Source organism: Tachypleus tridentatus, chromosome 6 (assembly GCF_004210375.1).
Source record: "Tachypleus tridentatus isolate NWPU-2018 chromosome 6, ASM421037v1, whole genome shotgun sequence".
Classification (NCBI taxonomy): Eukaryota; Metazoa; Arthropoda; class Merostomata; order Xiphosura; family Limulidae; genus Tachypleus; species Tachypleus tridentatus.
In genome coordinates this window covers 75,264,339-75,290,350 of record NC_134830.1, presented here as the reverse complement: position 1 = coordinate 75,290,350, position 26,012 = coordinate 75,264,339, and the positions used below count along the sequence as shown (strand labels likewise).

The 26,012-nt window shown below is 32.4% G+C and overlaps 1 protein-coding gene across 1 annotated transcript; it reads left to right on the top strand.

Annotated features, from left to right (window-relative positions):
* Positions 1-3,412: 3,412 nt before the first annotated feature.
* Positions 3,413-13,677, top strand: LOC143252823 (uncharacterized). The gene is made up of 2 exons (XM_076505569.1): positions 3,413-3,581; positions 13,095-13,677. Exons 1-2 carry the CDS (start codon positions 3,428-3,430, stop codon positions 13,466-13,468), a joined length of 528 nt encoding a protein of 175 aa, XP_076361684.1. The 5' UTR covers positions 3,413-3,427; the 3' UTR covers positions 13,469-13,677.
* Positions 13,678-26,012: the final 12,335 nt, after the last annotated feature.

Here is a 26,012-nt window from a genome sequence, read left to right as displayed (position 1 = left end):
CTGACGGTGGTTTTTGTACTTACCTGTTATCCTTCCTGGCGAGTTAAGATAATTACAGTTTTGCTACAGAAAGTCCTCTACAACTTCTATTACTGTAGTTTTTCTCTTAATGCTGTAGACTAGACTAAACATAGGTTTGATGCCTTTTTTAAAAACTTTGTTTTATTTTACCTAAATTTCCTTTTATAAATTTCCTACTTTTAACTAAATTTTAACTTTTTACTGGATGTTTGGCACAGATAGCCAAGCTGCTTTGTGCCATAAAACACCAAACCAATCAACCAACCAAGCAATTACAACAATTAATTCGTTCATTTCAGAAGTAAAACTTCAACATTCTGCTCTGACCATCAGCTTTCGTTGTTATTACCCTCGCACACCAAATTTAACTGAACGAGAAAATCGAATTATTGATCAACTAAAAATAAAGAAAACCTATTCAGATAACGTCTGCTGACAAAAGAGAAACAATTGTATTTCTAAATAAAAGGAAGTACGATAACAAATGAACTCTTAAGTGATTTCACTGTTTTTAAAAACCTACCGAAAAATCCACTTATTTTTGGAAAAGAAAATGAATGCGCATTGTTAGATTTAGAGGTAAATATTTTAAGATACTCATTTTTTTTTCATTTAACATCAGCAAATGGGCATGTCTCCTGAATGTTTAGTCTTCTAAAATTTACAAGGAGGCGGTCACATTACAACCGCTCCTTTATCTAATTACTTCATCTATAAGTAACTTTCATAAGCATTTATCACGCTATTTAGTTAGGAATAGTCAGTACTAAATAAATAACAGTTTTGAATTTGTACATTATTCTCGGGAAATATCATTAATGAAAAATGATATCGTTTAACATTGTAAACTTGTTCAAATCCATAAGTTAAAGATTGGCCTTAGAAATAGCAAAATTCAGAGTACAATGACAAAACTTTAACCAAATAAACACCATTTTTACCAGTGAAACTTGTTTACTATTAAAACTATGTTTTGATGCCAACTAGTTCCAATAAAATGAACAGTGTTGCCAATAAAGTCACTGTGGGTTCTTCACTTTTAACGATTATAGCAGATTTAGTCTTGGAAACGTTGAAAATACAAGCCTTGAAGACTACTCGTCACAAAAATAAAAGCTTTAAAAATATATAGATGACACTTTCATCATTCTAGATTTAAAGAAGAAGAAAATTTGAGAAAAGGGTTTCAATTTGCCTCATCAATGTCAATAATAACATTCAATTTACAACATAAAGAGAATCCGAAGGAAAACTTTATTTCTTAGATATTTTAGTTCACAAACAAGAAAACGGAACTTTAACTGCTACTAGATATGGGAAGCATCAGAATAAAAAAAAAGACAACAAGAACAAAATCTTGACTTTATTCGCGTGTTTTTACAAACCTGTAGTTGTTAAAAACGTTAATGGAAGTAGTTCAAAATATTTCTTAAAATTAATCCGGAAACAACCATATCATAAAAGACATGAAATAAATAAATACTTCAACAATTTTATTGAATGGAGCAAACATGTTATATTTTAAAACCAATTACAGTTATATTACTTATAAAAATGAGAGGTTTTGATATGCTTGATTTTTTCAAAATTTGAAGTAAAAAACAGACATTGAATATATGCTCCCCGCTAGTACAGCGGTATGTCTCCGGATTTACAACGCTAAAATCAGGGGTTCGATTCCCCTCGGTGGGCTGAGCAGATAGCCTTTGTGGCTGTGCTAAAATAAAAACACACAGACATTGAATATTGACGAAAAATGTTTATTACAAGTATCAAATCTAAATACAATATCCAGTAAGCTGAAACATTAATTTACAAAGAAATGAAACAATTTGCTCTTAATATTTATTTTCAAGGGTTTGAATGAAGCGAAATTTCAAACTTGCTCTTACAATTGAAGTTCAATAATTTAGCGATTTAATGCTCCACCAAGGGAGTTAAAATTGTTTTAAACTAAGGGGATCAATTATTCCTATGGCCAAGCGTGAAGGGTCAAATAAATTTGTGTTGGTTGCTGAACAAATACGCTTCGCACTCCAGGGCCATGGTTATATTAAAAAATGACATACAAATCTTACTACATTCAATTACTGTAGTTTAAGAGTTGGCGTTGAGTGCTGTTAATTAGCCTTCTGTCCTTCAATTGAACATTAACCATTGTAACTTTGCACAAGTTTTTTTCAAATTAACCATTATAAGTAGTGAAAGGAATTCTGACAGTGATAATAATTATGCCATTTTTATCCATTCCCGTTGTGATAAATTATTTTTGTCGTGATTTTGTTTGTATTTATTATAGAGCTATCCATTCACTGCGTTTCATACGTATGGAATTTTTTATTAGAATAAAACGTTTGTATTTATAATTTTTTGAGTACTCTAGTATACATGCATCCCTTCTTTCCCCGTTGAATATGTTAATCTCTTTGCAGCAATATTTTACACTAAATGAGATGTACTACAAATTATAGACGAACATAAAAACTAGAAGAATAATATTAGGGGGTAGAAATGCTTTATGTTCTGTCTCAATATAACGCGTTAACTTGTAACATTTTCTTTAGCGTTTATTATACAAATAACAGAAGTGATAACAATTTTATAACAATTTAATTTCTGTATTACGTTCCTGTGGCTCAGCATGGTAAGGTGGTTAGGGCGTTTGACCGTCATCTGAAAATCGAGGTTCTAATCCCTCTCACACCAGTAATGTTTGATCTTTCTGCCATGGGGGTATTATTATGTGTCGATGAATCCCACTATTCGTTAGTAAAAGAATAAACCACGATTTGGCGGTGGGTGGCGATGACAATCTGTTTTCCATCAAGTCTTATATTGGTAAATTAGGAACGGCTTGCGCAGAAAGCCCTCGTGTAGCTTTGTGCGAATATTCAAACAACCAGACACTTTCTTGCATTTTATACTGAGATTTTCCATAAAATTATTCTCTTTCCACTGATAGCAACACTGAATGTCACTGGCCACAAGATAAGCACTAACTGGAATTTATTTAAGGAGAGTGGTGTTATTTATTTATACAAAAAAGTTTATTTTTCCTCGATTCACTCCGTTTTAACCTGAGTTTTATATGAAAAATTTTACTTTTATCACTAAACAATATTTCGACAGACTTGCAAACAAAGTAAAGAAAATTAAGACTATGTGGATAGAATTTCATAATAAATTATCAATTGTTGAACAAATTCTGTTGCTACGAATGGTACAGCGATAAATCTACGGACTTTTAACTCTATGAAGTGGACTTAGATAACCGTGATAAACACAGCATCGATATTCCATTGTGTAGCTTTTTGCTCAACCAGACAAAATAAAAACGAAACAAATTCTACTAAGTAAGAAACGGATATGTAGTTTCCAAGCAACGCGGAAGTAGTAACGATAAAATATGATTGGCCGGGTTAGGACTACTCGTTGCAAGAGCAGGAAGTCGATCAAAACACGTAAATGCACTGTTCTCCTGTGTGTGTCATATGTTGAATATTCGTTAAGTCAGAACTTGTATTGTTCAATACGTTTAATCAAGGCGGTAACTCATATTGGTAAGTTGAAAAATGTTTAGTGAAAGTTTATTTAAAATTAAGCACAAAGCGAGACAATGGGCTATTTGTGCTGTACCGCCTATGGTACTGAAACTCGGTTTTTAACGTTTGAAGTCCGTAAATGTTCTGAGGGCATTTAGTGGACGATCTAAGAAAAAAGCATGAGTTTTACTGGAAAGTTTAAAACTCACATGATTTGTTTTTATTTCTTAATACGTCTCACTAGAATAATGTTCTTGCATTGATTTTCCGTGTTTCATAAACAACTTATTTTCTTTCTTATCTTATATAATCGATTCACAGCTAACTGTTATGAAACTAGAAATTAATAAAAACAAAAGCGTACTAATAACATTAATTGTGTGACTGTGGAAGTCAGTAGCAAAAAATGACATCAGTGCAGTGAGCAAAAAAGAGGCATTATTTTTTCGCAAGAATGACATTTAATTCAAGACGTGTTACGAATATATATGTAAGAAAACATATTGAAAGTGTCTTCTAAACGCTTTTTTGTCATTCAAGTCACTTAAACTGTCAGTATAATTGTGTGTGCGTATACACACATAAATATATATTCATATATATATATGTTAAAGATTTCTTTTTCACCAAAGATGAAATTAAATAGGCTGTACCTCCTGCTGTGTACTAAAGTTTCGCCTATTCAAGGCGATAGATATCATTATAATTACTTTCAGCACATTATTATATAGGTTTCATTATAATTATATTTTCTGTTGAAGAGAGATTTAAGCATTTTTTAGAAGTACCTGATTTTTTATATTTTATTCTACATAACCAACATCAAAATATAGACTATATCTAATAAGATAATGGTTTGAAACAATTTTTCCACAAATTAAACAATGATGATAGTTTTTTTTCTTCAATTTTTGGTAACATTATGAGGTCGTAAGTATTATTCACGCACACTGGAAAGTAGTGCATGACACTTCCTTGTGACTTCTAGTTCTTTCATCGTGCAATGTCCGTTGAAATATTTCCCTAGACAAGCTACTGTATATGATTCATAGCAGCAGCAGTACAATATACAATTCCACATTCGTCACTGCTAATATAACCGTCGTAGGTTTTGTTCATTCATCTTATGTACAACAATTATTAAATTCCTTTTTCACTGTCTTCATGGCAAGTATTATACGCGTTAGATTGGTTATTTTAGTCGTTGCTCACATAAATTGTGTAAAATCACCACAGCTGCTGAAGTGACAACTTCTTAGTTTCCAATATTTGAAATATTAAAAACTACAAGTTTTTCACGATTTGATGAAACGGTCTGGATTACTATGCTGATGCCTGGATAATGCTGTAAAACAAATGTGCACCCTTGTAACACCGTAATCTAATGTACAATCAAACTTTCTGAGGTTTAAAGTTCATCTACGATTCATCTAATTAATGCAGTGTCCAGTCAGGTGATGAACTTATTTGAAGTCTCTTTGACCCCGTTGAAGATAGGTTCACCCGTCAGAGTTTATTATGTTTTACTGGCTGTTATTTTATAATAAACCAATACAAGTAGTATTGGTAGTGATTAAGAAATAACAAAACAGCAACCATTGGTTTGCAGTGTTAGCATACATACATTAGCATACATTGTAGTCTATCTGCAATATGTCTGAATACCACTGCAATTATAATATCATTGGTCTTATATGAAGAATGAACGAACAATCTTGATGTGAATATGTCAACACTAAATCGTCTATGAAGCACATTTCAAAAAATGAAATGTTTGATAAAAAATCTTACGTCTTATATCAAATGCATATTAGATATTAATGTTAATCAGAATAAAATATGATGCAGGTGTTTTAGAGGATTTTTCACAACATGTAAACTTAGAAAGCTGTGGACACCTTTTTTAGTCACAGACTACGGCCAGTCATTAACCATTGCATTTTTTACGGGACTAGTGGACATTCCACCTCTTCCTTCAGAGTGTTTGTTTGTTTTGAACGTTGCGCAAAGCTACACGAGGGCTATCTGCATTAGCCGTTCCTACATTTAGCAAAGAAAGACTAGAGAGAAGGCAACTAATTATCACCACGCACTGCCAAATCTTTGGCTACTCTTTTACAAACGAATAGTGGGATTGACCGTCACATTATATAACCCTCACGGCTGAAAGGGCCGTGTTTAGTGGATCATGTTTAGTGGAATGGACATTTGAAACTGCAATTCTCATATTGCGAGTGAAACGTCTTAATCATCTGGCCATGCCATTCCCAATGACATGCTTAACGTAGTTACTGTCATATTTTAACATTTTCGTTTGGTTTAGTTTGATGCGTCTGACGTATATTGTTAGGTGTGTATTGTGCAAGTCTTGCTTGGTCTCCAAATTTGTAAAAACTACTCGAGAGTAACAATCAACAATGCATGTTTTACAAACACACTAGCAAATCTTCGAATATTGTTGAGCATTCGAGAATCTTGTCTAATTGATATGAAAACTAGCTGAGACACAATAATAGAGGTTTGTTTGGTCACTTGGAAGCTACAAAATTTACCAGGAACATTTATAGATTTTAACATAACAAACAGTTCAACTTCAGTAAATTAACTTCAGACGTTAATATTTCTGTGAGAACATTAAATATATTTTTTTGTAATAAGTCAGCTTACAAGCAGCGTGAGGCCAGCCAAGCTAGCTAACGCGAGTTGTAACAATAGCAACTCAGAAATAATTTGTTTGTTGTAGACCTGGACCGTCTGTGAAATATTCAGTTCTACACAAGATTGAATACTCAATATTACATTATCAACGTAAATGATTACTTTAAATACATACATATTGAAGGAGCATACATCTTATACTAATTTGTTTAAGTATCTGTACTGAATTGTCTTATTCTACCTGATGCAACAAAAACAGACAGGATAAATACAGCACAAACTTCTATGGAATTGTTATACTATATAACACTTAGCGTTGATTAGTATTTTACAACCTATGTATTTCTGTCTACTAGGAAGATACCTTTACATATCCACTTAACCTAGAATAACGCCAAACAGCGAAACGAAAACCTAAATGATTGTATTTATCTATTCTATACATTTAAAGAATATGCTAATATTATCACACTTAACATTTCATATTTTTCATGTAGCTGAATCCAACTCTACCCAGTACATATTTGTTTTGTTGTATGGATCAGTTTCATTTACAGTAAGTCTTTCTTCTTTATTTCTAACCCTTTGAATAACTGGTTGGAAACTTGTATCGTTTGCCTGAGTATCTTTATGTTGAGTATTGAAACACACTAGTTTATCATTAGTTGTGGATATCTCATCTTAGATTATATTCTGCTGAGTTTAAGTTGGTAGTATTTACTATCTTGTGCTTTCCAATTTTTACAGTGTTTATGTTTTTTAGCAATATATGGCATTTGTGATAATGTCTTACTAATTCCATTGTTCCATTGTGGACAGTAAATTATGTCAAAGTTCTCCTGTAGTGTTTTGGATCAATCTTGCTATCTATACATTTGAATTGTGAAAATTCACCATCTACTTCAGTGCTGCACGATGTGTTCAACATGTTAAGTTTCACTTGCATCTCTCCCTAAACTTAGTAGATCTTCAAGAGTGGTGTACAATTCCTTCTTCAGTTTGCTCAATGCTTGTTTACAAAGTAGTCCAACAAAAGTTATTTGATTTTTCGAGTATCCTATACAGAAGAATAGCTTTTTTCAGAGAATTATTTTATAAAACAACGGTATAAGAGCACAGTCTAATTTAGCAGTATAAGACTAGAGGGAAGGCAGCTAGTCATCACCACCCACCGCCAACTCTTGGACTGCTCTTTTACCAACGAATAGTGGGATTGAATGTCACATTATAACGTTCCCACGGCTGAAAATGGATTCGAACCCACGACCCTCAGATTACGAGTCGAGCGCCTTAACCACCTAGCAATGCTGGGCCTCCATATTTGTATAAGATGGAGTTTTATGTTGAAGTTTTTGGGCTGATAAAGAAACAGGTATTACTGTTTTGATCTTTACATTTACTTTTCCAAACATATTCCATCGTTGATCTTCTTTCTATAATTATTCTGTGCTTTTCTAATTCTATTTTTATAGCCTTGTCATTGTAATCCGTCTCTACACCTCCAAAAGCATAATGTATGTTCTCATAGTCATATCGATATATGCTTCTAAGCTTTCTTTAAATATGACATATCTTTATTTAAACTTCTCTGTCTTGCATTCTTACTCTTTTTTGTTCTACTTTTAATTTTCTATAAATTTCATAAGTATCTTATTTTGATCTTCTGTCTAGTTCATTTTGATCTTCTTTTTATTTTCCTATCTCTCTATTTTTCACTTTTTTCAACTGTTTTATCAACTCCAATAAATACCTAATATTTATTTGCAATGTTCTTTTAAAAGTTGAAAATCACTTTTTACTATCTAGTTTTTGCACCAAGATAATGCCACATCTAAAATAAGCGTAGCAATTTTGTCCTTTTTTACTCTATTCTTTCAAGTTATTTGGTAAAAGTCCAGTCCAGTCCTCATAATGATAAATACCTAGTTTCTTTCTTTCTATAGGCTACTATTACAGCCAATTAAACAACTGTTACATAGGCTTTCTGGAGTACAAGGGATACAGACAGCACCAAGATGCAGCAAGTGTTAAAGGTTGAAAACATATAGCTTTTAGAAGGTGTGTGTGTGATCGTCTTTAATCCTTCGTGGGTTTTAATTGTTGTTCACTTTGTTTAGCTAAATGCTATGATGCACAATAATATCTCTCTATTAAATGATGTCATATAAACCACGTAGGTTCAATAAGTCTGGATAAAAAATGAAGACTCTCTACCTGCGTGCTTTTGAAAGATGGACTTTTCTTCTTCAGGGGCAAACTGGTATGGCTATATATTTTCACAGACAGACAAACGTCTGGACGTGTTGGAAAAAGTGAAATATTTCAGAACTTTAGCAGTAGCCTCTGGATACTGAAAAGTGGAGTTAGATGATGAGAACAGATATTATAAGCCAATATTGCCTTCAGCATTGAAACACAAAAGTTGTTAAAGGATAAAGTAATACAACTTTTGGGCGTGTGCGTGGTCATCTTGAAGTTCTGTGTTGACTTTCACTATGATAAAGCTGATGAGATATAATATTGCCTTTCTGTTACTATAAGCATATTAATTGCTAAACTGTTGGAAAGTATCCAGTGATTCATCATTTTAGCCAGGTACTGATAAATTAAGTTGAACAAAAAAAAACAGAGCCAAAAAGTGCTTCTACTACTTGATGTAGTGCAAGTTTCAAGTCATGCTATCCAGCTTGTGCAATGTTCTGGCCTTTTTTCAAGAAGATAATGGAGCTAGTGTTTAATGAACTACAATAGAAGAGGTGCTTGGTCGATGTGAATGATGTCTTAATATTTGGGAAGATGTTTGAGTCTGCAACTTTGATTCTGACCAAGGTACTGCAACAAATAAGAACCGTAGGATTAAGGTAAAGCATGTATTGCTATTGAATATGGATGCTGATATTACTGGAATTTATGCAGTGCTTCTCAGTTACAAGATAGGGTTTGACACCAGATAGGTATGCAAGTCATAATACTGTAAGACAAAGAAAAAGCTTTTGCAGTTTACTAGTCATAAAACACCACTGAAATCACCCTAATGTCAAAATTTTTAATTTCCTTTTGACAGTATGTTACTTAAGTGACTAATACATTTTAAAAGTCCAAGAAATAATATCACATTGCAGAAGTATGATGTGATCATATGGCATCATCCAGGAGGATAACATAGACATTCACAAAGATTATTCAGTCACATAGCGAAACTCTGTTTGTTAGTCGAATGTCCTGAACATGTATAACATTTTGGAGAGAAAAACTATTTAGCTGTATAATACTAATCTATGTTTACAATAATGGTTGGTTAACAAAAATAATCTTTAAGAGGTCCTTATTGTGCAATAAGTTAATGCACTATCACCCATTGAACGTATAGATAAAGAAACGTCCTACAATGAGAGAGAATTCCAACTTAAATTATGCTTGACTGCTACATCTATTTGCTGTTTACATCAGTCTATCTTCTTTCTTCGTCGTTGAAGGTAATTATCCAACAATCAAGGTCAAACCGAAAAATAATTGCCATAGAACCACTTTTAATTAAAATGTTCTTTAAATTCTGTACCAGTTTCTTAATGTTTTAGGAGAGAGAGGCAGCTTTAGAGGCTGAGAGGACATTAGGAACATTCAGAGTTGAAACAACATCGTAGTTCTTACCCTATTTCAACAGTTGTTTGCTAAAAATAACTTCGAGTTAAAACTTCTTAGTTTTACCAATTTATCTAGAGTACCTGCAAAGTGTGAACTTTCGTTTCTGTAGAATTTTAATGGTATTGTCTGCGAACAAAACATTCATGTATTTTGTTTTTAGAATTTTTCTGCCCATCCTAAAGTGTAATGTTTATTTTACCAGATCCCAGCATTCCTTACAAATATGATGATCCTAGGTTTGTTTACCACAAGATATTTCTCTACTGAAAATGTTTATCATAATAAAACGCCTTTATAGGTTTATATGACATAAAGGCAAGAAAGCTGGATAGTAACTATTAAATCTTAGCCTCAAAAATAGATAGAACCAGTTGATAAACATTATGAAAAATATCTACATCATTTTAACGTAAATAGCGCTCGGTAACCACATTAAAGTTGTAATGTATGATTTCTAAAAATATAAAAATAGCTAAACTTTCCATAATGGGTTTTTATGTGTATTCTCTTTTGACAAGTTTTTACAAACATGATGATCTTTTATGTTACATTAAATATGTTTCACATTAAAGCAATATTTTTATATTAAAAGACAAAAAGTAAGATATTTAGGGAGTGTAGTACATAAGGAGTTCTGTGGCAAACTACTCAGATGACAGAAACCTTTTTTATTTGTATTAGCAAATGTTTTGTTTTTCAAACAACACGTATAAATACAAGAACTTCTTAACTATGTAAAACAAACTATAATTTTGGGGTAGAAATTTAGTTTGACTAAAAATAAAGTAGGAAAAATATTGTTTATATCGAGATAGGAGTGCAAGCTACAATTATGTTAGTCAATGGTTTTATTGTTGACTGGTGTTTCATGTTGTTTTCGTAGTTACACAACTGTTTCAGTAGATAAAAATAATTAAGAAAAATAAATAATTGATGAGAATAAAATAAGTTAGACCTAACTGAGTATATAAAAATGGATCTTTCTAATATTAATATTTAAGTAAAATGTAGTTTTCTTTCTTTCTTTCATATTTTTGAATAGTTTATTTTTGTATGTAAGAAATTATATGATTAGGAGAGAAAATGAATATGCCATTATTAGGATAATACAGACATAATACTTACAAGTCCCTCGTTAGTACAGCTGTAAGTCTACGGATTTACAGCGCTAAGATTAGGCATTCGATTTCCCTCGGTGGATTCAGTAGATAGCCTACTGTGGTTTTTCTGTAGAAAAAGCACAAACGTTTATAGATTCATTGAAAAACAAATTTTATTGGGTGCATTTACAAGATTTTAGGTGCACAATAAACAAACAAAATTATAAAATAATAAATAGTAAATATACTTTAATGTTTTTAAAAGTAGTGATTAAAAATAAGATTCCGAAAAATCACAGCTTAAAATAAAGTGCAAATACTGAACCAAATGATATGATTATTTAAAGCACAAACTACGTATTATGTAGAAAGTGTATACTAAATTTCATACAATTAACTTAATTATTCTAAGTGTCAGAACAAAAAGAGAGGAGACACAACATGGCGCATGTGGTCTTGATGCAGTTAAATAATGAACTTCTTATCTATAATGATGGAGATGAAGTATTCTCAACTGAACTTCATACTTTCTTGCTACAGGCAGGTTAAAATGCACATTATACCGCCTTTTACGGAATTACATTCAAAATTTAATTAGACTAGTTTATAATTAATCAATATATACAAGTAAACTTAGTGTCAAAATGTAAATCATAAATCAAATTCTAATATTATATACACTTTAAGTTTTTAGTTTTATAAGTTTTTTTGTTTAGAATTAAGCACAAAGCTACACAATATGTGAATCTGCAGACATAGTGTTGTGCCAATGGAGGGCTAGTTTTATTAGAACACATTTTTATATAATTTTTATTCTACCCTTGTATGATAATCGTGACATTTGTTCTGTAGATCGTTTGAATTCTTGAAATTTATTTCTATTTCTCTGTGAAGTACAGAATTTAACATAAGTTACTTGTTATAATATAATATTTATAAGGTAAAAACTACTTTTATAGTTTTCAATCTTATTTACTTATGGAGTTATAAACCAGAAAATCAAACCTACTTGCCACACCAACACACTCTCTATTTTACAAGTTGCTAATAATTTCTTCTTACATTGTTTCTACTATATTGTTTATAACCAATAGAAATGCTAAGTTTTAATCTTTCAAATGACGTATACTGAAATATTGTTTTCAGTATAGAGTACTGTCAATTTCGTTTTGAGTATGGAAACATCTCTCGATACTCAGAATGAGCAGCTATGGGATTTTTCTTTAAGTCCATCTTGTCTTAGTTAAAAGACCGGTTAAATTATTGTAGTTATAAGTTATTACATGCTTTCTAAATGTTATTATTCTTTGTACTTAGGTGAATCAGTTAAGTAATTAAAATTATTTAGTATACTAATTCCATCGTTATAAAAAGTAGGCTTAAATTTCATCAGAGACTGATAGCTAATAAACAAAATATCGAAAGTGAGTATTATACTTCTTGTTTTTCATGGATTTTTTTATTTATTGTTATAAAAATAACTAAAATATAAAAACTAGAAACGTATTAAAATAGTTTTATTACAACATACTGGCAAAAACATTCCAATTACATTTTTTGATTGAATTTAAACGACGTACCTTTGAATGACAGACTTCCTTGATAAGCTGATCACAAACGATATTAATTTTTGTTCAACATTAACTAATGTGTTTACTTAGTGAAACTTTCAATGCCACAAGGAGTAAAACAACATCAGAAAGAGTTGTGAGCGACCTCAATCGTCATTTCGTGATGAATGCACATCATCTTACTTCTCTTAAATGTAATTTACTAGTAAGAACTGACATTTCTGAAAACTATATCGTTTTTATCATTTAAGTATGTTTTATAACTGAGTTGAGACCAATTATTTTAATATTAAAATTTATAATACCACTTGCTTAACAACTAAATGCTTGAAGAGATAGATAACAGTACGAACAAATAATTTTTGAATTTGAATAAGTAATATAAATGTCTTTGTTTAGAGGTTGTGCAAACTAAATGATAGGAAAGTAATCTATGAGTCACACCTAATGCAACATCCTCAAAAACATATTGTTGTAACTCAAGAGCTAATTGAACATTAAAGCGCTTTATAATTTTTTTCAATATATAAGAATCATTTTTTATTTTTATATGTCAGATATTATCAGAATGTCTTCCAACACGCAGTCTGAGAATGAAAAAGACTTAGAGAAAAAAATCGAAGAAGAAAATAAACAAGAAGACGAATCAACTGAATATCCGATAGCTCAATTTTGTCATTTTCTTTTTAATACTACAAGGAGAGCAATGGGAGTAATTTTCTCTCCAGACGATGAATTTTGCCTCTGGATGTCACAGTTGGGAACATATGAAAGATCAGCCAAATGGAAAGGGATACAAGAAAAGTATGGTGAGAATAAAGATTCAAGTAGATCTCGGGATCTTAAAAAAAAAACCAAACCACAAATATCACAGGAGAGTCAAGAGGATCAAAATGCAACATTATGCGAAACAAGAATAAAGCCAAAGTAAACGTAAAATTCCAATCTTTGAAAATCTTAATGACCTTCTTTTAAAATTATTGTGTTATAAATTTGGTTTAATTTTATGTTTTCTTCTTATATATTATTGAAAAATTATGTTCATACTCTAAAATAATTCATGAAGTTATGGTGTTTTGATTCATGGAATATTAATTTCATCTCAATTTAATACCAAATAAAATTCAAGAATTCTAAGGATTTCAAAGTGACAAGTTATTTTTACAGAAGTCTTCCATAATATTTCGATTATTTTCATGACACTTAACTATACTTAGTCAAACTACTGCTACAAATCGTCCTATGGCTGAACTAAACTCGTTTAGCCTTGGTTTAAGATATTTGTTAAGATGCAATGATATACGATAGATAGCAGGAATATGGATGATCTCAGGATGTTTGGGTACCTTTAATGAGTAATCTATGCTCCACAAGTGACACAGTGGGATGTTTACGGACTTACAACGTTGAAAACAGGATTTCGATACTCGTGGTGGGCAGAGTTCACATGGCCTATTGTGCAGCTTTGTACTTAACTTCAAACAAACAAAACAATAATTTTTATTTTATATACAAAGATCTCTTATCACGTACTCTATTAAGAAACTGTGATTTATATGTTCCTTACGCTTGCTAGGCACGTGATCACTTTTATGGATTTATTACATTTATTATTCACCAAATTTCCGCCCTTTATTGGACAGAAAACAGATAGTCAATTGTGTAGCTTTACACATAGCTTCAAACAAACTTAAATTTCTATTTACTTTTATACATATCACTAACCATCTAGTAGTTAAATTTATATACCTAGAACCACATCTATGACGCCTAAGTTCATATATTATATGATACATTTTTACTATGATATTCTGTCTTGATATCGAAAAAAATATTCTGTATTCTACATCCTATTTAAAAAACAAACACTTAACTTTATTTCTGGATAGATTTTATGAAGATTTCTGTGTAGTAGTTTCTTACATCCGAGATGTATTTACCGTTTACTTTTGAGACACTAAATTATATTTGATTGACATCGTTGATTCCTCAAACTATAAAAAAATCTGTTGTACTGTTTTGGAAAACCACTTTTAGTTCTGATCGTTTTGATACTGTTTATTTCTTTAAAAGTATTTTTAAGTGCCAGGAGTTTTATGTGTACGATAAATTGATAACTTAACCAAAAGTGGTTCATAAAATCTGACATCTAACTATTAAAATAAAAACATAAATGTTTTTATGATTATATTGTTTGTTTTGGAATTTCTCGCTCAAACTTTGCGCAAAATTTAAAAACAATTTGTTTGTTTTGTTTTTTGCACAAAGCTACTTGAGGGCTATCTGTGCTAGCCGTTCCTAATTTTGCAGTGTAAGACTAGAGGGAAGGCAGCTAGTCATCACCACCCACCGTCAACTCTTGGGCTACTCTTTTACCAACGAATAGTGGGATTGATCGTCACATTATAACGCCCCCACGGCTGAAAGGGCGAGCATGTTTGGCGCGACCGGGATGCGAACCCACGACCCTCATATTACGAGTCGCACACCTTAACACGCTTGGCCATGCCGGGCCCCAAAATTTAAAAAACAAAACAAAAAACAAACAAACAATAATCTTCACTGAAGAACAATCAGATTTCTGTCAAGTTATATTTATTTTAATCTAGTAATTTACCTATAATTTTATAAATCATATATGAATACAGATATATATTTATTTTTGGTGCTGCTACGTACTTTTGCGTGTTTTCTGAATGCATTGCCTATAAGGAAAACATTTACATCAGCGCAGTAAATGAACGGGTCTACTTAATAAATAATGTGCTGGGACAATTGAAAATGAAAGATACATCAATGGGATAAACATAAAGTAATACAGTGTCTTCTGGAATAATTGTTGTTGTTCTCCTTCCCCGACTTCAGTGTTTGCTAAAGTCTTATGCAGCAACTCAGTTACTTCAAGGATAACATTATTAACAGGTAATAATTATAGTTGTAATGAGAAATCTAAACTTAATTCTCAAACTTCTGGATAACCCTAAAAGGGTACATTTAAACTCTAGTGAGCCAAGAATATCAAATCTATTAATCAACACCTGATGATGTCTTGTGTGAGATATATTACGTATTATAATTTATCTCGGGCAAGCCTTCAATTTATTATATTACTTATTAAAATTTCAAAGAGCCCAAATTTAATTAAATTCTAATCTTGATTTAGAAATTAATTTAATATCAATGTGTATCAAGATTACAATATTTCCCAACAAGATTGATACACATAGTATACTTTCTTGTTTGATTTTTGAATTTAGCGCAAGGCTACACGAGGACTATCTATGCTAGCCATCCAATGTAAGACTAGAGGGAGGGCAGCTAGTCACTACCATCCACCGCCAACTCTTGGGCTACTCATTTACTAGCAAATAGTGGGATTGAGCGTCACTTTATAACGTCTCCACGGCTGAAAGAAGTCGAACCCACGACCCATGGATTATGCGTCGTCGCCCTAACCATCTTACCATACTGGGTCTTCTTCTTTCTTAACACAAATATATTTGAATGTACAAACAATAATGCAATTTATAATGATGGTTAATGGTCATTATAAACAGTTATTACAAATAATGACTTATATACACACATTTTTAGAAACTTACAAACAATACTGAGTCTTCTGTCTGGTCAGGAACAGTATATGTTATCGACGGTTTACGAGGAGCAAACTAATTGTGAGTTGATATCGGTACAGTTCACTTAACGGGTAGTTTTTCATCACTGAAGTTATTTAATGGTTTCGAAGAAATACTAACCTCCCATGGTAATCCGCTAAAGTTAAACTGAGTGTAATGTTCGCAATTTATAAATGTTTCTGGTCAAATATTTCTAGTTTCCCGGTTAATAGGCGTTAATCACAGTTATAGCTTCCGAGGTTTATAGAATTACAACTGTAGCAAACCAACAATATAAAACTGTGTCTTGGCGCGTCAATTTATAAACTTTAGGCGAAGTTCTCGAAATTTCAGTTGAAAACAATACTTGAAGATACGCTAGTGCTTTCGCAAAACATGTATTGTTTATTCTTACGCTGGAGAATCTTTCACAAATTTAAGGAATAGGCATGAATTTCGCAATACATATTTAACAATATAAGTGGCATGCATTTCTAAATATATATTTAACTAAAACAAACATCAATATTAAAATAAATATGCATTAGTAAATCCGTTAAAGACATAAGTATCCATTCACAAAAATTAGAGACATCATTCTAAATAATGAAACGTGAACATCTTAACCTGCCCCAGTGTGGTAAGTTACGTGAATTTGATATAAAGTTGTAAGCATTTGTGTCTCGTGAAGGGCCTGGCATGGACAAGCGTATTAAGGCGTGCGACTCGTATTCTGAGGGTCGAGGATTCGCAACCCCGTTGCGCCAAACATGTTCGCCCTTTCAGCCGTAGGGGCGTTATAATGTCCCGGTCAATCCCACTATGCGTTGGTAAAAGAGTAGCCCAAGAGTTCACTCTAGTCTTACACTGCTAAATTAGGGACGGCTAGCACAGATAGCCCTCGAGTAGCTTTGTGCGAAATTCAAAAAAACAAAACATGTCTCGTGAAAAAAATAAAAGCAGCAGCTACATGTATGGTATTTTTTGTTGAATTTGATTTCCATTATATACGGGGAAATTCGACAAGGTACGTTATTAAATAATTTTGATAGTTTCTGAACTGATTGCGTTTGTGCAAACAAAAATAATATTACACACAAATGTACAAAACTACAAGGAAACAAGCTAAACAGTGTGGCTGTCTAAGCGCAAAAGATGATAGTACTTCCTCAGGACATAAATTTAAGAGCAAAACACTTAAGAACCAACTTTATGCTGTAAAACCTTTTCTAGTCTGGGAAAACCTCACGCTAAATATATTAAATTTATATGCCAGATCAAGTCGATCGTAAGGTCTAGGCACCTTCTATTCGTAATCTCTACCAGCTATATAACTTAAACCAAAAGTTAGATAAATTACAGATATATAAATTATAAATTCTGTAGGCCCTAGGCGCTGTGCTTATTGTGTTTAATAAATAATCCGGCCCTCGCCGTACCATTTCAATGGGAACAGCACAACCCATGCGACCTAGGGATACAGTTTGCCAACTTTTTCAATAGCCACATGTACTACTACCTCTCAAACCGAACACCCCACCAAAACGCTACTGGTTTTCACAACTAGCCACTCTTAAACCAACGAATTTTGGTAAGCAATGCATGTCTATTAAATAAAAATCTAAAGCAACACAAAATAAAAATAAATAATTCACAAATAAAATCAGGTTTAGGAACTATTCTTTAGAATTTATTTCCTTAATTATTATTTATCATTAACTAATATTAATTATCATTCACAATAATAACGAATATTAAAAGATACTTCTCAAATATGTTTGAACGTCCACAAACGTTATTTGTTCCGTAAAAATTCTAACTCAACTGCCAGAAATAGCATGATTTGTGATGAGTACTCTACTAATCTATTAAATGTTAGTACTGCCTCAGTGACATGATTATCTTTTAAAACGATAAATAGGCTACCTTTTTCACTTCATAGTTTGGCCTGACATGGCCAAGTGGGTTAAGGCGTTCGACTAGTAATTTAAAGGTCGCGGGTTCGAATCCCCATCTCACTTTAAAAAACATACTAATTAACAATTGTGAATTTTTTTTATATATATATATACCCCCTTAATTTCTGACAGTGTTCGGATTATGACACTTTTACGACGCTCTTGTACTATAAATACTGTAAGCTCCGGTGGGCCGTCCATACTGCATATTTAATCTGAAACTAAATAAAATACTCAGCTACAAAATTTCTCCCTCACTTTCGATACAGGTGATGATGACTAGCTACCTTCCCTCTAATCTTACTTTGCTAAATTATGGACGGCTGGCGCAAATTGCCCTCGAGTAGCTTTGCGATACGAACCGTTATTATTTTCGGCTTTTTATGCTTACACGATTCTTGCCACTTCTTACAGATAACTTCGAGGATGGTTATTCTGTCTGCAGTATCTTTAAAATTCGCAGTTACACAGTGTTGGCTATAACACAACACTTACCATCAGCCGTCACCGTGATTGCCAATTTGATAGTGGAAACTGAACTTGGTGTTATCGTTTAAGCTAGGCTTAAAGATCATTACATACGTTAATGTGTGGTGCGGCCAAAACAACCCACTGCAGGACACACTGTCTGTTAATAGCAGAAGTGATAATTTAGCAATATTCCACCTTCTGTATCTCGGACTTTGGTAATCTAACCTGGACTCTTATTTCACGTACCACGTTTCAAAGGAATCCTTCAACAAACACCTGAGATATAATATCACTAACTTTGATTTTCTTCCTTCTTCTTCGCACCAAAAGTATGGAACTTTATTTGATAAATAAATGTACTTAACTTTTTAAATCAAATTTTGTACGCTGATATATCTTTTCATCCTACAATTAGGAGTCTCGTTTGGTGTAAGTTGAAGTGACGTTTACAGACTTAACAGAAACTGCTCATATTTGACAAAAATTGCTGCCTACGCCCCCACAAAACATTGCGTGATCTGTAGGCTTAACACTTTTACTATAGCTTGCTCTAACAGTTAAAGGCCTAGCATAGCCAGGTGGTTAAGGCACTAGACTCGTAATCCGAGGATCGCGGATTTGAATCCCAATCACACCAAACATGCTCGCCCTTTCAGCCTTGGGGACATTATAATGGTATAGTAAATCCCACTATTCGTTGGTAAAATAGTAGTCCAAGAGTTGGCGGTGGGTAGTGACGACTAGCTACCTTCACTCTAGTCTTAAACTGGTAAATTAGGGACGGCTAGTGCAGTTAGCACTTGTGTAGCTTTGCGAGAAATTAAAAAACGAACAAACAAACTAACAGTAAAAGTGAACTGTTTTCAGTTTTTTTATCATTCGTAGTAAAGAATGATGATTTAGAGCAGCAAAACTCTATGGTGAAAGGACGTGCAGATACATAACAGCTTTTATGGATAAATATACAACATGTTCCGCTTTTATATATGTAGTCAAAAACACATTAAGTTGGGGAAAAGGTGTGGCTAAAAACATATCAAGTGTACGACCTAAGGGAATGAAATCAAAACTGGCGGTCAAACTGGTAGCTACAGTTACAGCATTGATGAGAATTTTGCAACAAGTTTCCGTTCGATAATTGGCCAGGCTACGGTTTTTGTTCAACTTGAAGTGAGATGGTAAGTAAAACGAAATAGTTGGATCATATATTTGATTTTGATTAAATCTCTGTTGTTGGAGACAGCTTAGATATTTGTATAACGTTCTAGATGTTTGTGTAACATTGCCGAAGTGGATATTTCAGTACTAAAAAAAACTGCGATCCTCTCAGCAGCATTGTGTCCTAAAGGGCAGGAACACCATATACACGAACAAATGATAAGCGATATCAACATAGTTACAACATTAAGTTAATAATCCATATGGTGCACGTGTCATGCCTGCCACATAAATACTAAATTATGTTCACGGCCTCATATTTCATATAAATCACCGTCCACTTTAAAAGACTTGGGTGTGAACAATTATACAACTGCTATTATTTGTTTGGTACTCAGTCTTAAAAATTACCCTAAATAATGCGCATTGATGTATCTAGTAATAATATCCAGGTGTTATAACAATACTCACAATAATCTTTGCTGTAGGCTGGCGGAACAGTATTAGATAATAAAAAAGAACAAATGGACTATTCCTTTATGAACCAATATTATGGTTCATGATTATTTTAATTTATAATAATGAAACAAGAAACGTTTTTCACAATTGTTTATTATTGTCAATAATACCAATCACACTTGTCTTGTATATCATTTCTGATTGTCACTAGGTACAGTTTTCCATATGTATGATTAAAAAACGACTCATTAGTCAGTTTTTGTGATAACTTGCTTTTCTTGAATACTTTAAGAATATTTTAATCGATCTGGATCATGTTGTTTACCATGACCAGCACTGATTTGAGCCCTTTTGTGTGTGTGTAATATATTCATACAGGGCATTATTGAAAACGCGAAATATTTTGACAGTAAACTATACCATGAGCGTAAACTTTATTTTTGATAGACCATTAATGCCTGTGTACAGTGTGAATATGAAAATTTAATAATTTCTTCCAAAGGAATATTTAGAAATAACAATTTGATATGAAAACTGTCCATAACTTTGCCTGCCAACACCTCTCTTACTTCAAGGGTAAAACTAAATGATGACTGGGTAGTCAAGTTAGTAATGAAAGATCGTAAGACAGGAACCAAAAACCTAGCGATATTGTACATGTGATGTTTTAGTTATCGTTTACTTACCACCGTGAACCTATTATTTACATAAGGTTTTTAAAAATATTTAGCAATAATGCTGTAATAATACTAATTTATTATTCTAAACTGACCAGCAGACAATCTGTAGAAAATGTTAAAATAAAAAGAAACCTCAAGTGAAGAGGACGACGTTCCGAAAGGAGGAAAACTTTCGAAACATCGTCCTCTACACTTGCAACTCCACAACAAGCAGTTTCCGTCCATTTTACAAAGTTTCATCATGAATACGCTGCCTAAACAATCTATCAATCTATCAGAAACCTCGTTAGGTACTTAAAAGATTTGAGCCCTTAGCTTTCCCCTGTATCCCACGGGAATAATCAGGTATTTCAATATTTTGCAAAACACAAAATACTGTGATGTACAAATGATATATTGTACTACATTAGTAATATGAAACAAAATACAGAGTATGTTAAGCGAATTTAAACAGTCACAAAGTAGTTGTAAGTTAGAAACGCAAAATGATCCTGTAAAATCTTATAACTGGACACCATACTTTTAAATATCAAACTTTGTTTCCGTATAATATAAAATGTTAACTTAGAAATTATTCGGGAAGCGCCAGTGCATACCTCCCGTTTTCTCTTTTAACTAAGCGGTTAACAACGACATCTTCACACACAGGTTCCAGTGCACTTTTTTCAATCGAAAGCACTGCAAAGTGCTTTATTTTAAATTATCTCATTTTGATTCTCAGCCAGGTGTGTAGATATCTTAAACACTGGATACCCTTTCACAGCTACAAATACTCATTGGGATAGTTAACGCAACTTGTACAAGACTGAAAACATGAAAGGGTCTAAAAGCTGTTACACGTCTTCCATGGTGAGATTTTCACAATTTTTTAAACATGACATAATGTTTTAAGACAACATGGGACCTATTGATCCATGCTGAGTGTCCCATTCTCTAAACTAAACTAAAACTATGAATAAATACATTTTTAAAAATCTTATACCTTAGCTGAAAAAATGTTCTTTTTTTGAATTAATCTTCGAAACAATATAAAGTACACAAACGACTAATTGCCCTATTTGTTCTTTGGTTTGTCTGCCATTACTGCATACATTAATTGACTATGTTGTTTACCATGACCAGCACTGAATAACTTAATTCTGAGAAGAATGAGGAATATAACTAGCATTGTCTGGTGCTTTGTAATTTAGATGAAATGGATCAAATTATGTCAGTAAATTCAAGCACTCAATAAAATTCCCTCTGTTTTTGGCTTTCTTCACTTTCAATGTGGCTTGTAAATGGTATTTATTGTTTACCAAGAAATTGTGTGGCACGAATAATGCGCCATAAATACTTGCATCTTTCTCTAATTTCATTTCGATTTTTTGCTGTTTGTAACTGAATCATTATCTCGCCATATTATTTCCCGTCTCCAAGAAAGACGACATCAGATTTTTTTCTTTTTTTTTAGATTACTGTAAATGTATTGAAACATTTCAATGAGGGTGGTACTTTTTTGTATTAAAATCAGTTACAGTTTGTCACCAAGTTCATGTAAAATACAAAATATTATATAAAAACTTACTTTTTTATACAAATAAAAATGAGTATTACATGAATGAAAGGTTCATATTTCCACATAAACGGCATGATATTCCACGTTGTTTTGATAGTTTAACAGTTATTATAAATAGATCTGGTGATTGTTTTTTTTTTCTGTTTTGTATTACTCAAAATTACTTTGTCATAGATTGACCCATGATGGTAAAGTTTTTAGAACAAGAATAATAAAAAGTAAATAAATAAAATAAATTGGCAAAACACTAAACGTTACCTCCAGTAGCACAACGGCATGTCTGCGGTCTCCCAATGCTACAAACCAGGTTTTGATACACGTGGGGTAGAGCACAAATAGCCCATTGTGTAACTTGGTGCTTATCTACAAAACTATAAAAAAGCGTTGGTGTTTATCATTCTTTTTAAAACTTTAGTTTCATAAGAATTTTCTCTTGGTTTAAAACATAACTAGTTGAATTTCAGTTTATTTACCAGCAATAAGTAAATTTTCTCTCTATTTGAGATAAAGTGAAATTTCTGGGAAAAGCGGAGTTACGTAACAAAGTATGGGTGAATAAAACATCTTTTAAAAGATTTTTGAGGGATTAAGTAAATATATATCTTTTGTTTCTTCAAAATAACACAGAATCCTTCAACTTTTCAGTTTTCTTTACTGAAAACTTAAAAGTGATAGAACTTACACTTATTCCTTTTGTTTGTTTTAACCGAGGTTTTTGATACACCCTATCCCATCTTTACTCACAAAGACACTTAATGTTGCTGGTCACAATACCGGAAATAAACTAGAATTTATAATACAAGGCCTGGCATGGCCTAGCGCGTTAAGGCGTGCGCTTCGTAATCTGAGGGTCGCGGGTTCGCGCCCGAGTCGCGCCAAACATGCTCGCCCTCCCAGCCGTGGGGGCGTTATAATGTGACGGTCAATCCCACTTTTCGTTGGTAAAAGAGTAGCCCAAGAGTTGGCGGTGGGTGGTGATGACTAGCTGCCTTCCCTCTAGTCTTACACTGCTAAATTAGGGACGGCTAGCACAGATAGCCCTCGAGTAGCTTTGTGCGAAATTCCAAAACAAACAATTATAATACAAAGAATAGTATTATTTTTTAATTCTGAAACAAGTAAATTATTTATTTCTTTTACTCAATTTTAATCATATCTTTAATAATATAGACCATAAAACTTAAGATACACCTGCTCTGTGTGTAAAACTTTTGAAAGGAACATCTCTACAAATTATTAAACATTTGTTTGAACAAGAGTTCGCAAGTTCTTGCGGCAATGACGTTTCTGCAGACATGATCTCAACGCTGATATATGTTTTAAAAATTTAATAAATTCAACAACACTAAACAACGTTTCGACGAAATTGTAAACGACTTTGAGAAAATCAACATTAAATCAGTATAATTTAAAAATAAATTATTAGATCATTTCAAAAGCAGAAACTGATACAGTTTATCGCATGTACAAGCCACGAATGTATAATCTCAAAACAAAAAACAAAACAACACGGAAATAGTTACCCGAAACATGGTTGGTTGGTTGCGTAAGTCTTATGCCAGAGTTGTTTTTTTGAATTTCGACGAAAGCTACTCGAGGGCTATCTGCGCTAGCGGTCCCTAATTTAGCAGTGTAAGACAGCTAGTCATTACCACCCACCGCCAACTCTTTTATCAACGAATAGTAGGAGTGACTGTCACATTATAGTGACCTCTCCCCGTTGAAAGGACGAACTTTTATGGTGTGACGGGGATTCGAACACGCGAATCTCAGATTACAAGTCGAGGGACTTTACCACCTGGCCATGCCGGGCCCTTATGCTAGAGAAGTATAATGTGAATCATAAGACTTGGTTTCCTATGCTTCTCATATGTTTTTAAGATTTGACAAAACAGAATTTGTAGTTTTTGGCAAAGTCAAGCAACGAAAACTAATATTAGTAATAATAGCTGCTTGACACTGGTAATGGTGAAAAAAACGACAAAATAAGAAAAATGTAGGGCTTTTTGGTGCCAGAAAGTTAAGAAAAAACAGAAAAAGATTATGTTGGTGACTTTTATGTATAAAAAAAAGTTGTCTATTTTTATTAGTGCTAGTACTACCAGTGCCATTTTTTTTCAGGAGCCTTAATGAATGGATATTAAAAAAAAACATATTGGTAACATTTATTAAGATCCATTATTTTGTCGTTCAAATAAACTGCCCTTATAACTGCTTAATAATTAAAATAAGGAATGCAGATTTAAGCGTTTTCTTTTAATAAGTAGCTGAATTTTAAAGTTTTATTTTAGATAACAAGTGTTAAAAGACAATCTATATCTAATTAGATAATTGTTCTGAAAAAATGTTTCCACAACTAAAACAACGACATATGACAGCATATACATTTTTGTTTTCTTCGTATTTTAATGTTAAACTCATTCTTAAATAGTTTGGTTTTAAAAAATATCATCAGGTTTAAGCTAACATATTTTGTTATTTATGGAATTTCGCGCAAAGCCTCTCGAGGTGTATCTGCACTAACTATCCCTAATTTTGAAGTGATAGACCAGAAAAAAATCAGCTTGCCAACTAATCCACTGCTAATTCGTGGGCTAGTCTTATTGAATAGCAGAATTTTAAAGAATTCATATCCTCAAATTGCTAACCGCGTTTTTTCTTTTCGGTAACAGGACGTGAAGCACGGAAATTCGTATCCCAGCATCATTAAAGATTTATTATCGTCAAAGATAAAGAACAGATTTTGTCTCCTACCATGCATGCTAAGATGTTTCTTGGTGAAACAGTTAGAAATTTAGATGCTAGACTCGCAGAACACGAAAAGATGTTAAAAAATGGTAAAAGTTATTTATCTACATATAAGAAAACTTAATCATAAAATAACCTAAGAATCAATTAAGCTAATATGTCAAAAAATCTGGAGAGTTCATTAATTCAAAGGTTGTTAAACTTCATCACTTTTAAATTAAACTCTATTCTGACGTCATATACCATTCAAGGAACTGGAACTTTCGATATTTAACCACGTGTTTCCATTTTTTTATCCACTATCTGCACACACACACATAGCATTAAATACATTCCAATGAGAAGTTTAACATGTCTGGACACTGAAGTCTATGCAAGTTGTTACAAATAGTTTTTGACAATAATTAATAATCAATGTCATACATCTTATTGCACATATATAACAGATTTCTAAAAGTCTGAAGCAATATGAACACAAGAACATGCAATATTTTGTATTTTTCACATAATTATATCTCTTTTAAACAATTTTTCATGTAATTTCCAGAAATTAACATGTTTTTTTATTTGTAAATTTATTCTTATATGTTGTGTTTAAATCATGATTGATAAATCTGTTTGTATTTGGAAAATTTAATGAATTTGGTAATAAGAATTCAAATAAAGTAAATTATTTGTAGAATGTGTATACTTTGCTGGTAAAAGTTGGATAGTAAAATATTCCATAGTATTAAGTATTTTTCGTTGGAACTTTGTTGTGGTGCATTCATTATCAAAATCTAACCAATAGTTATTTTAAATTATAAATTATGTGTGTACTGAAACATTT

Excerpts from the sequence above, each read along its gene's own strand:
- LOC143252823 (XM_076505569.1), top strand. The coding sequence starts at position 3,428 with ATGATTGGCCGGGTTAGGACTACTCGTTGCAAGAGCAGGAAGTCGATC. Across the intron at positions 3,582-13,094 it reads CAAGGCGGTAACTCATATTG|ATATTATCAGAATGTCTTCC; the intron begins GTAAGTTGAAAA and ends TTTATATGTCAG.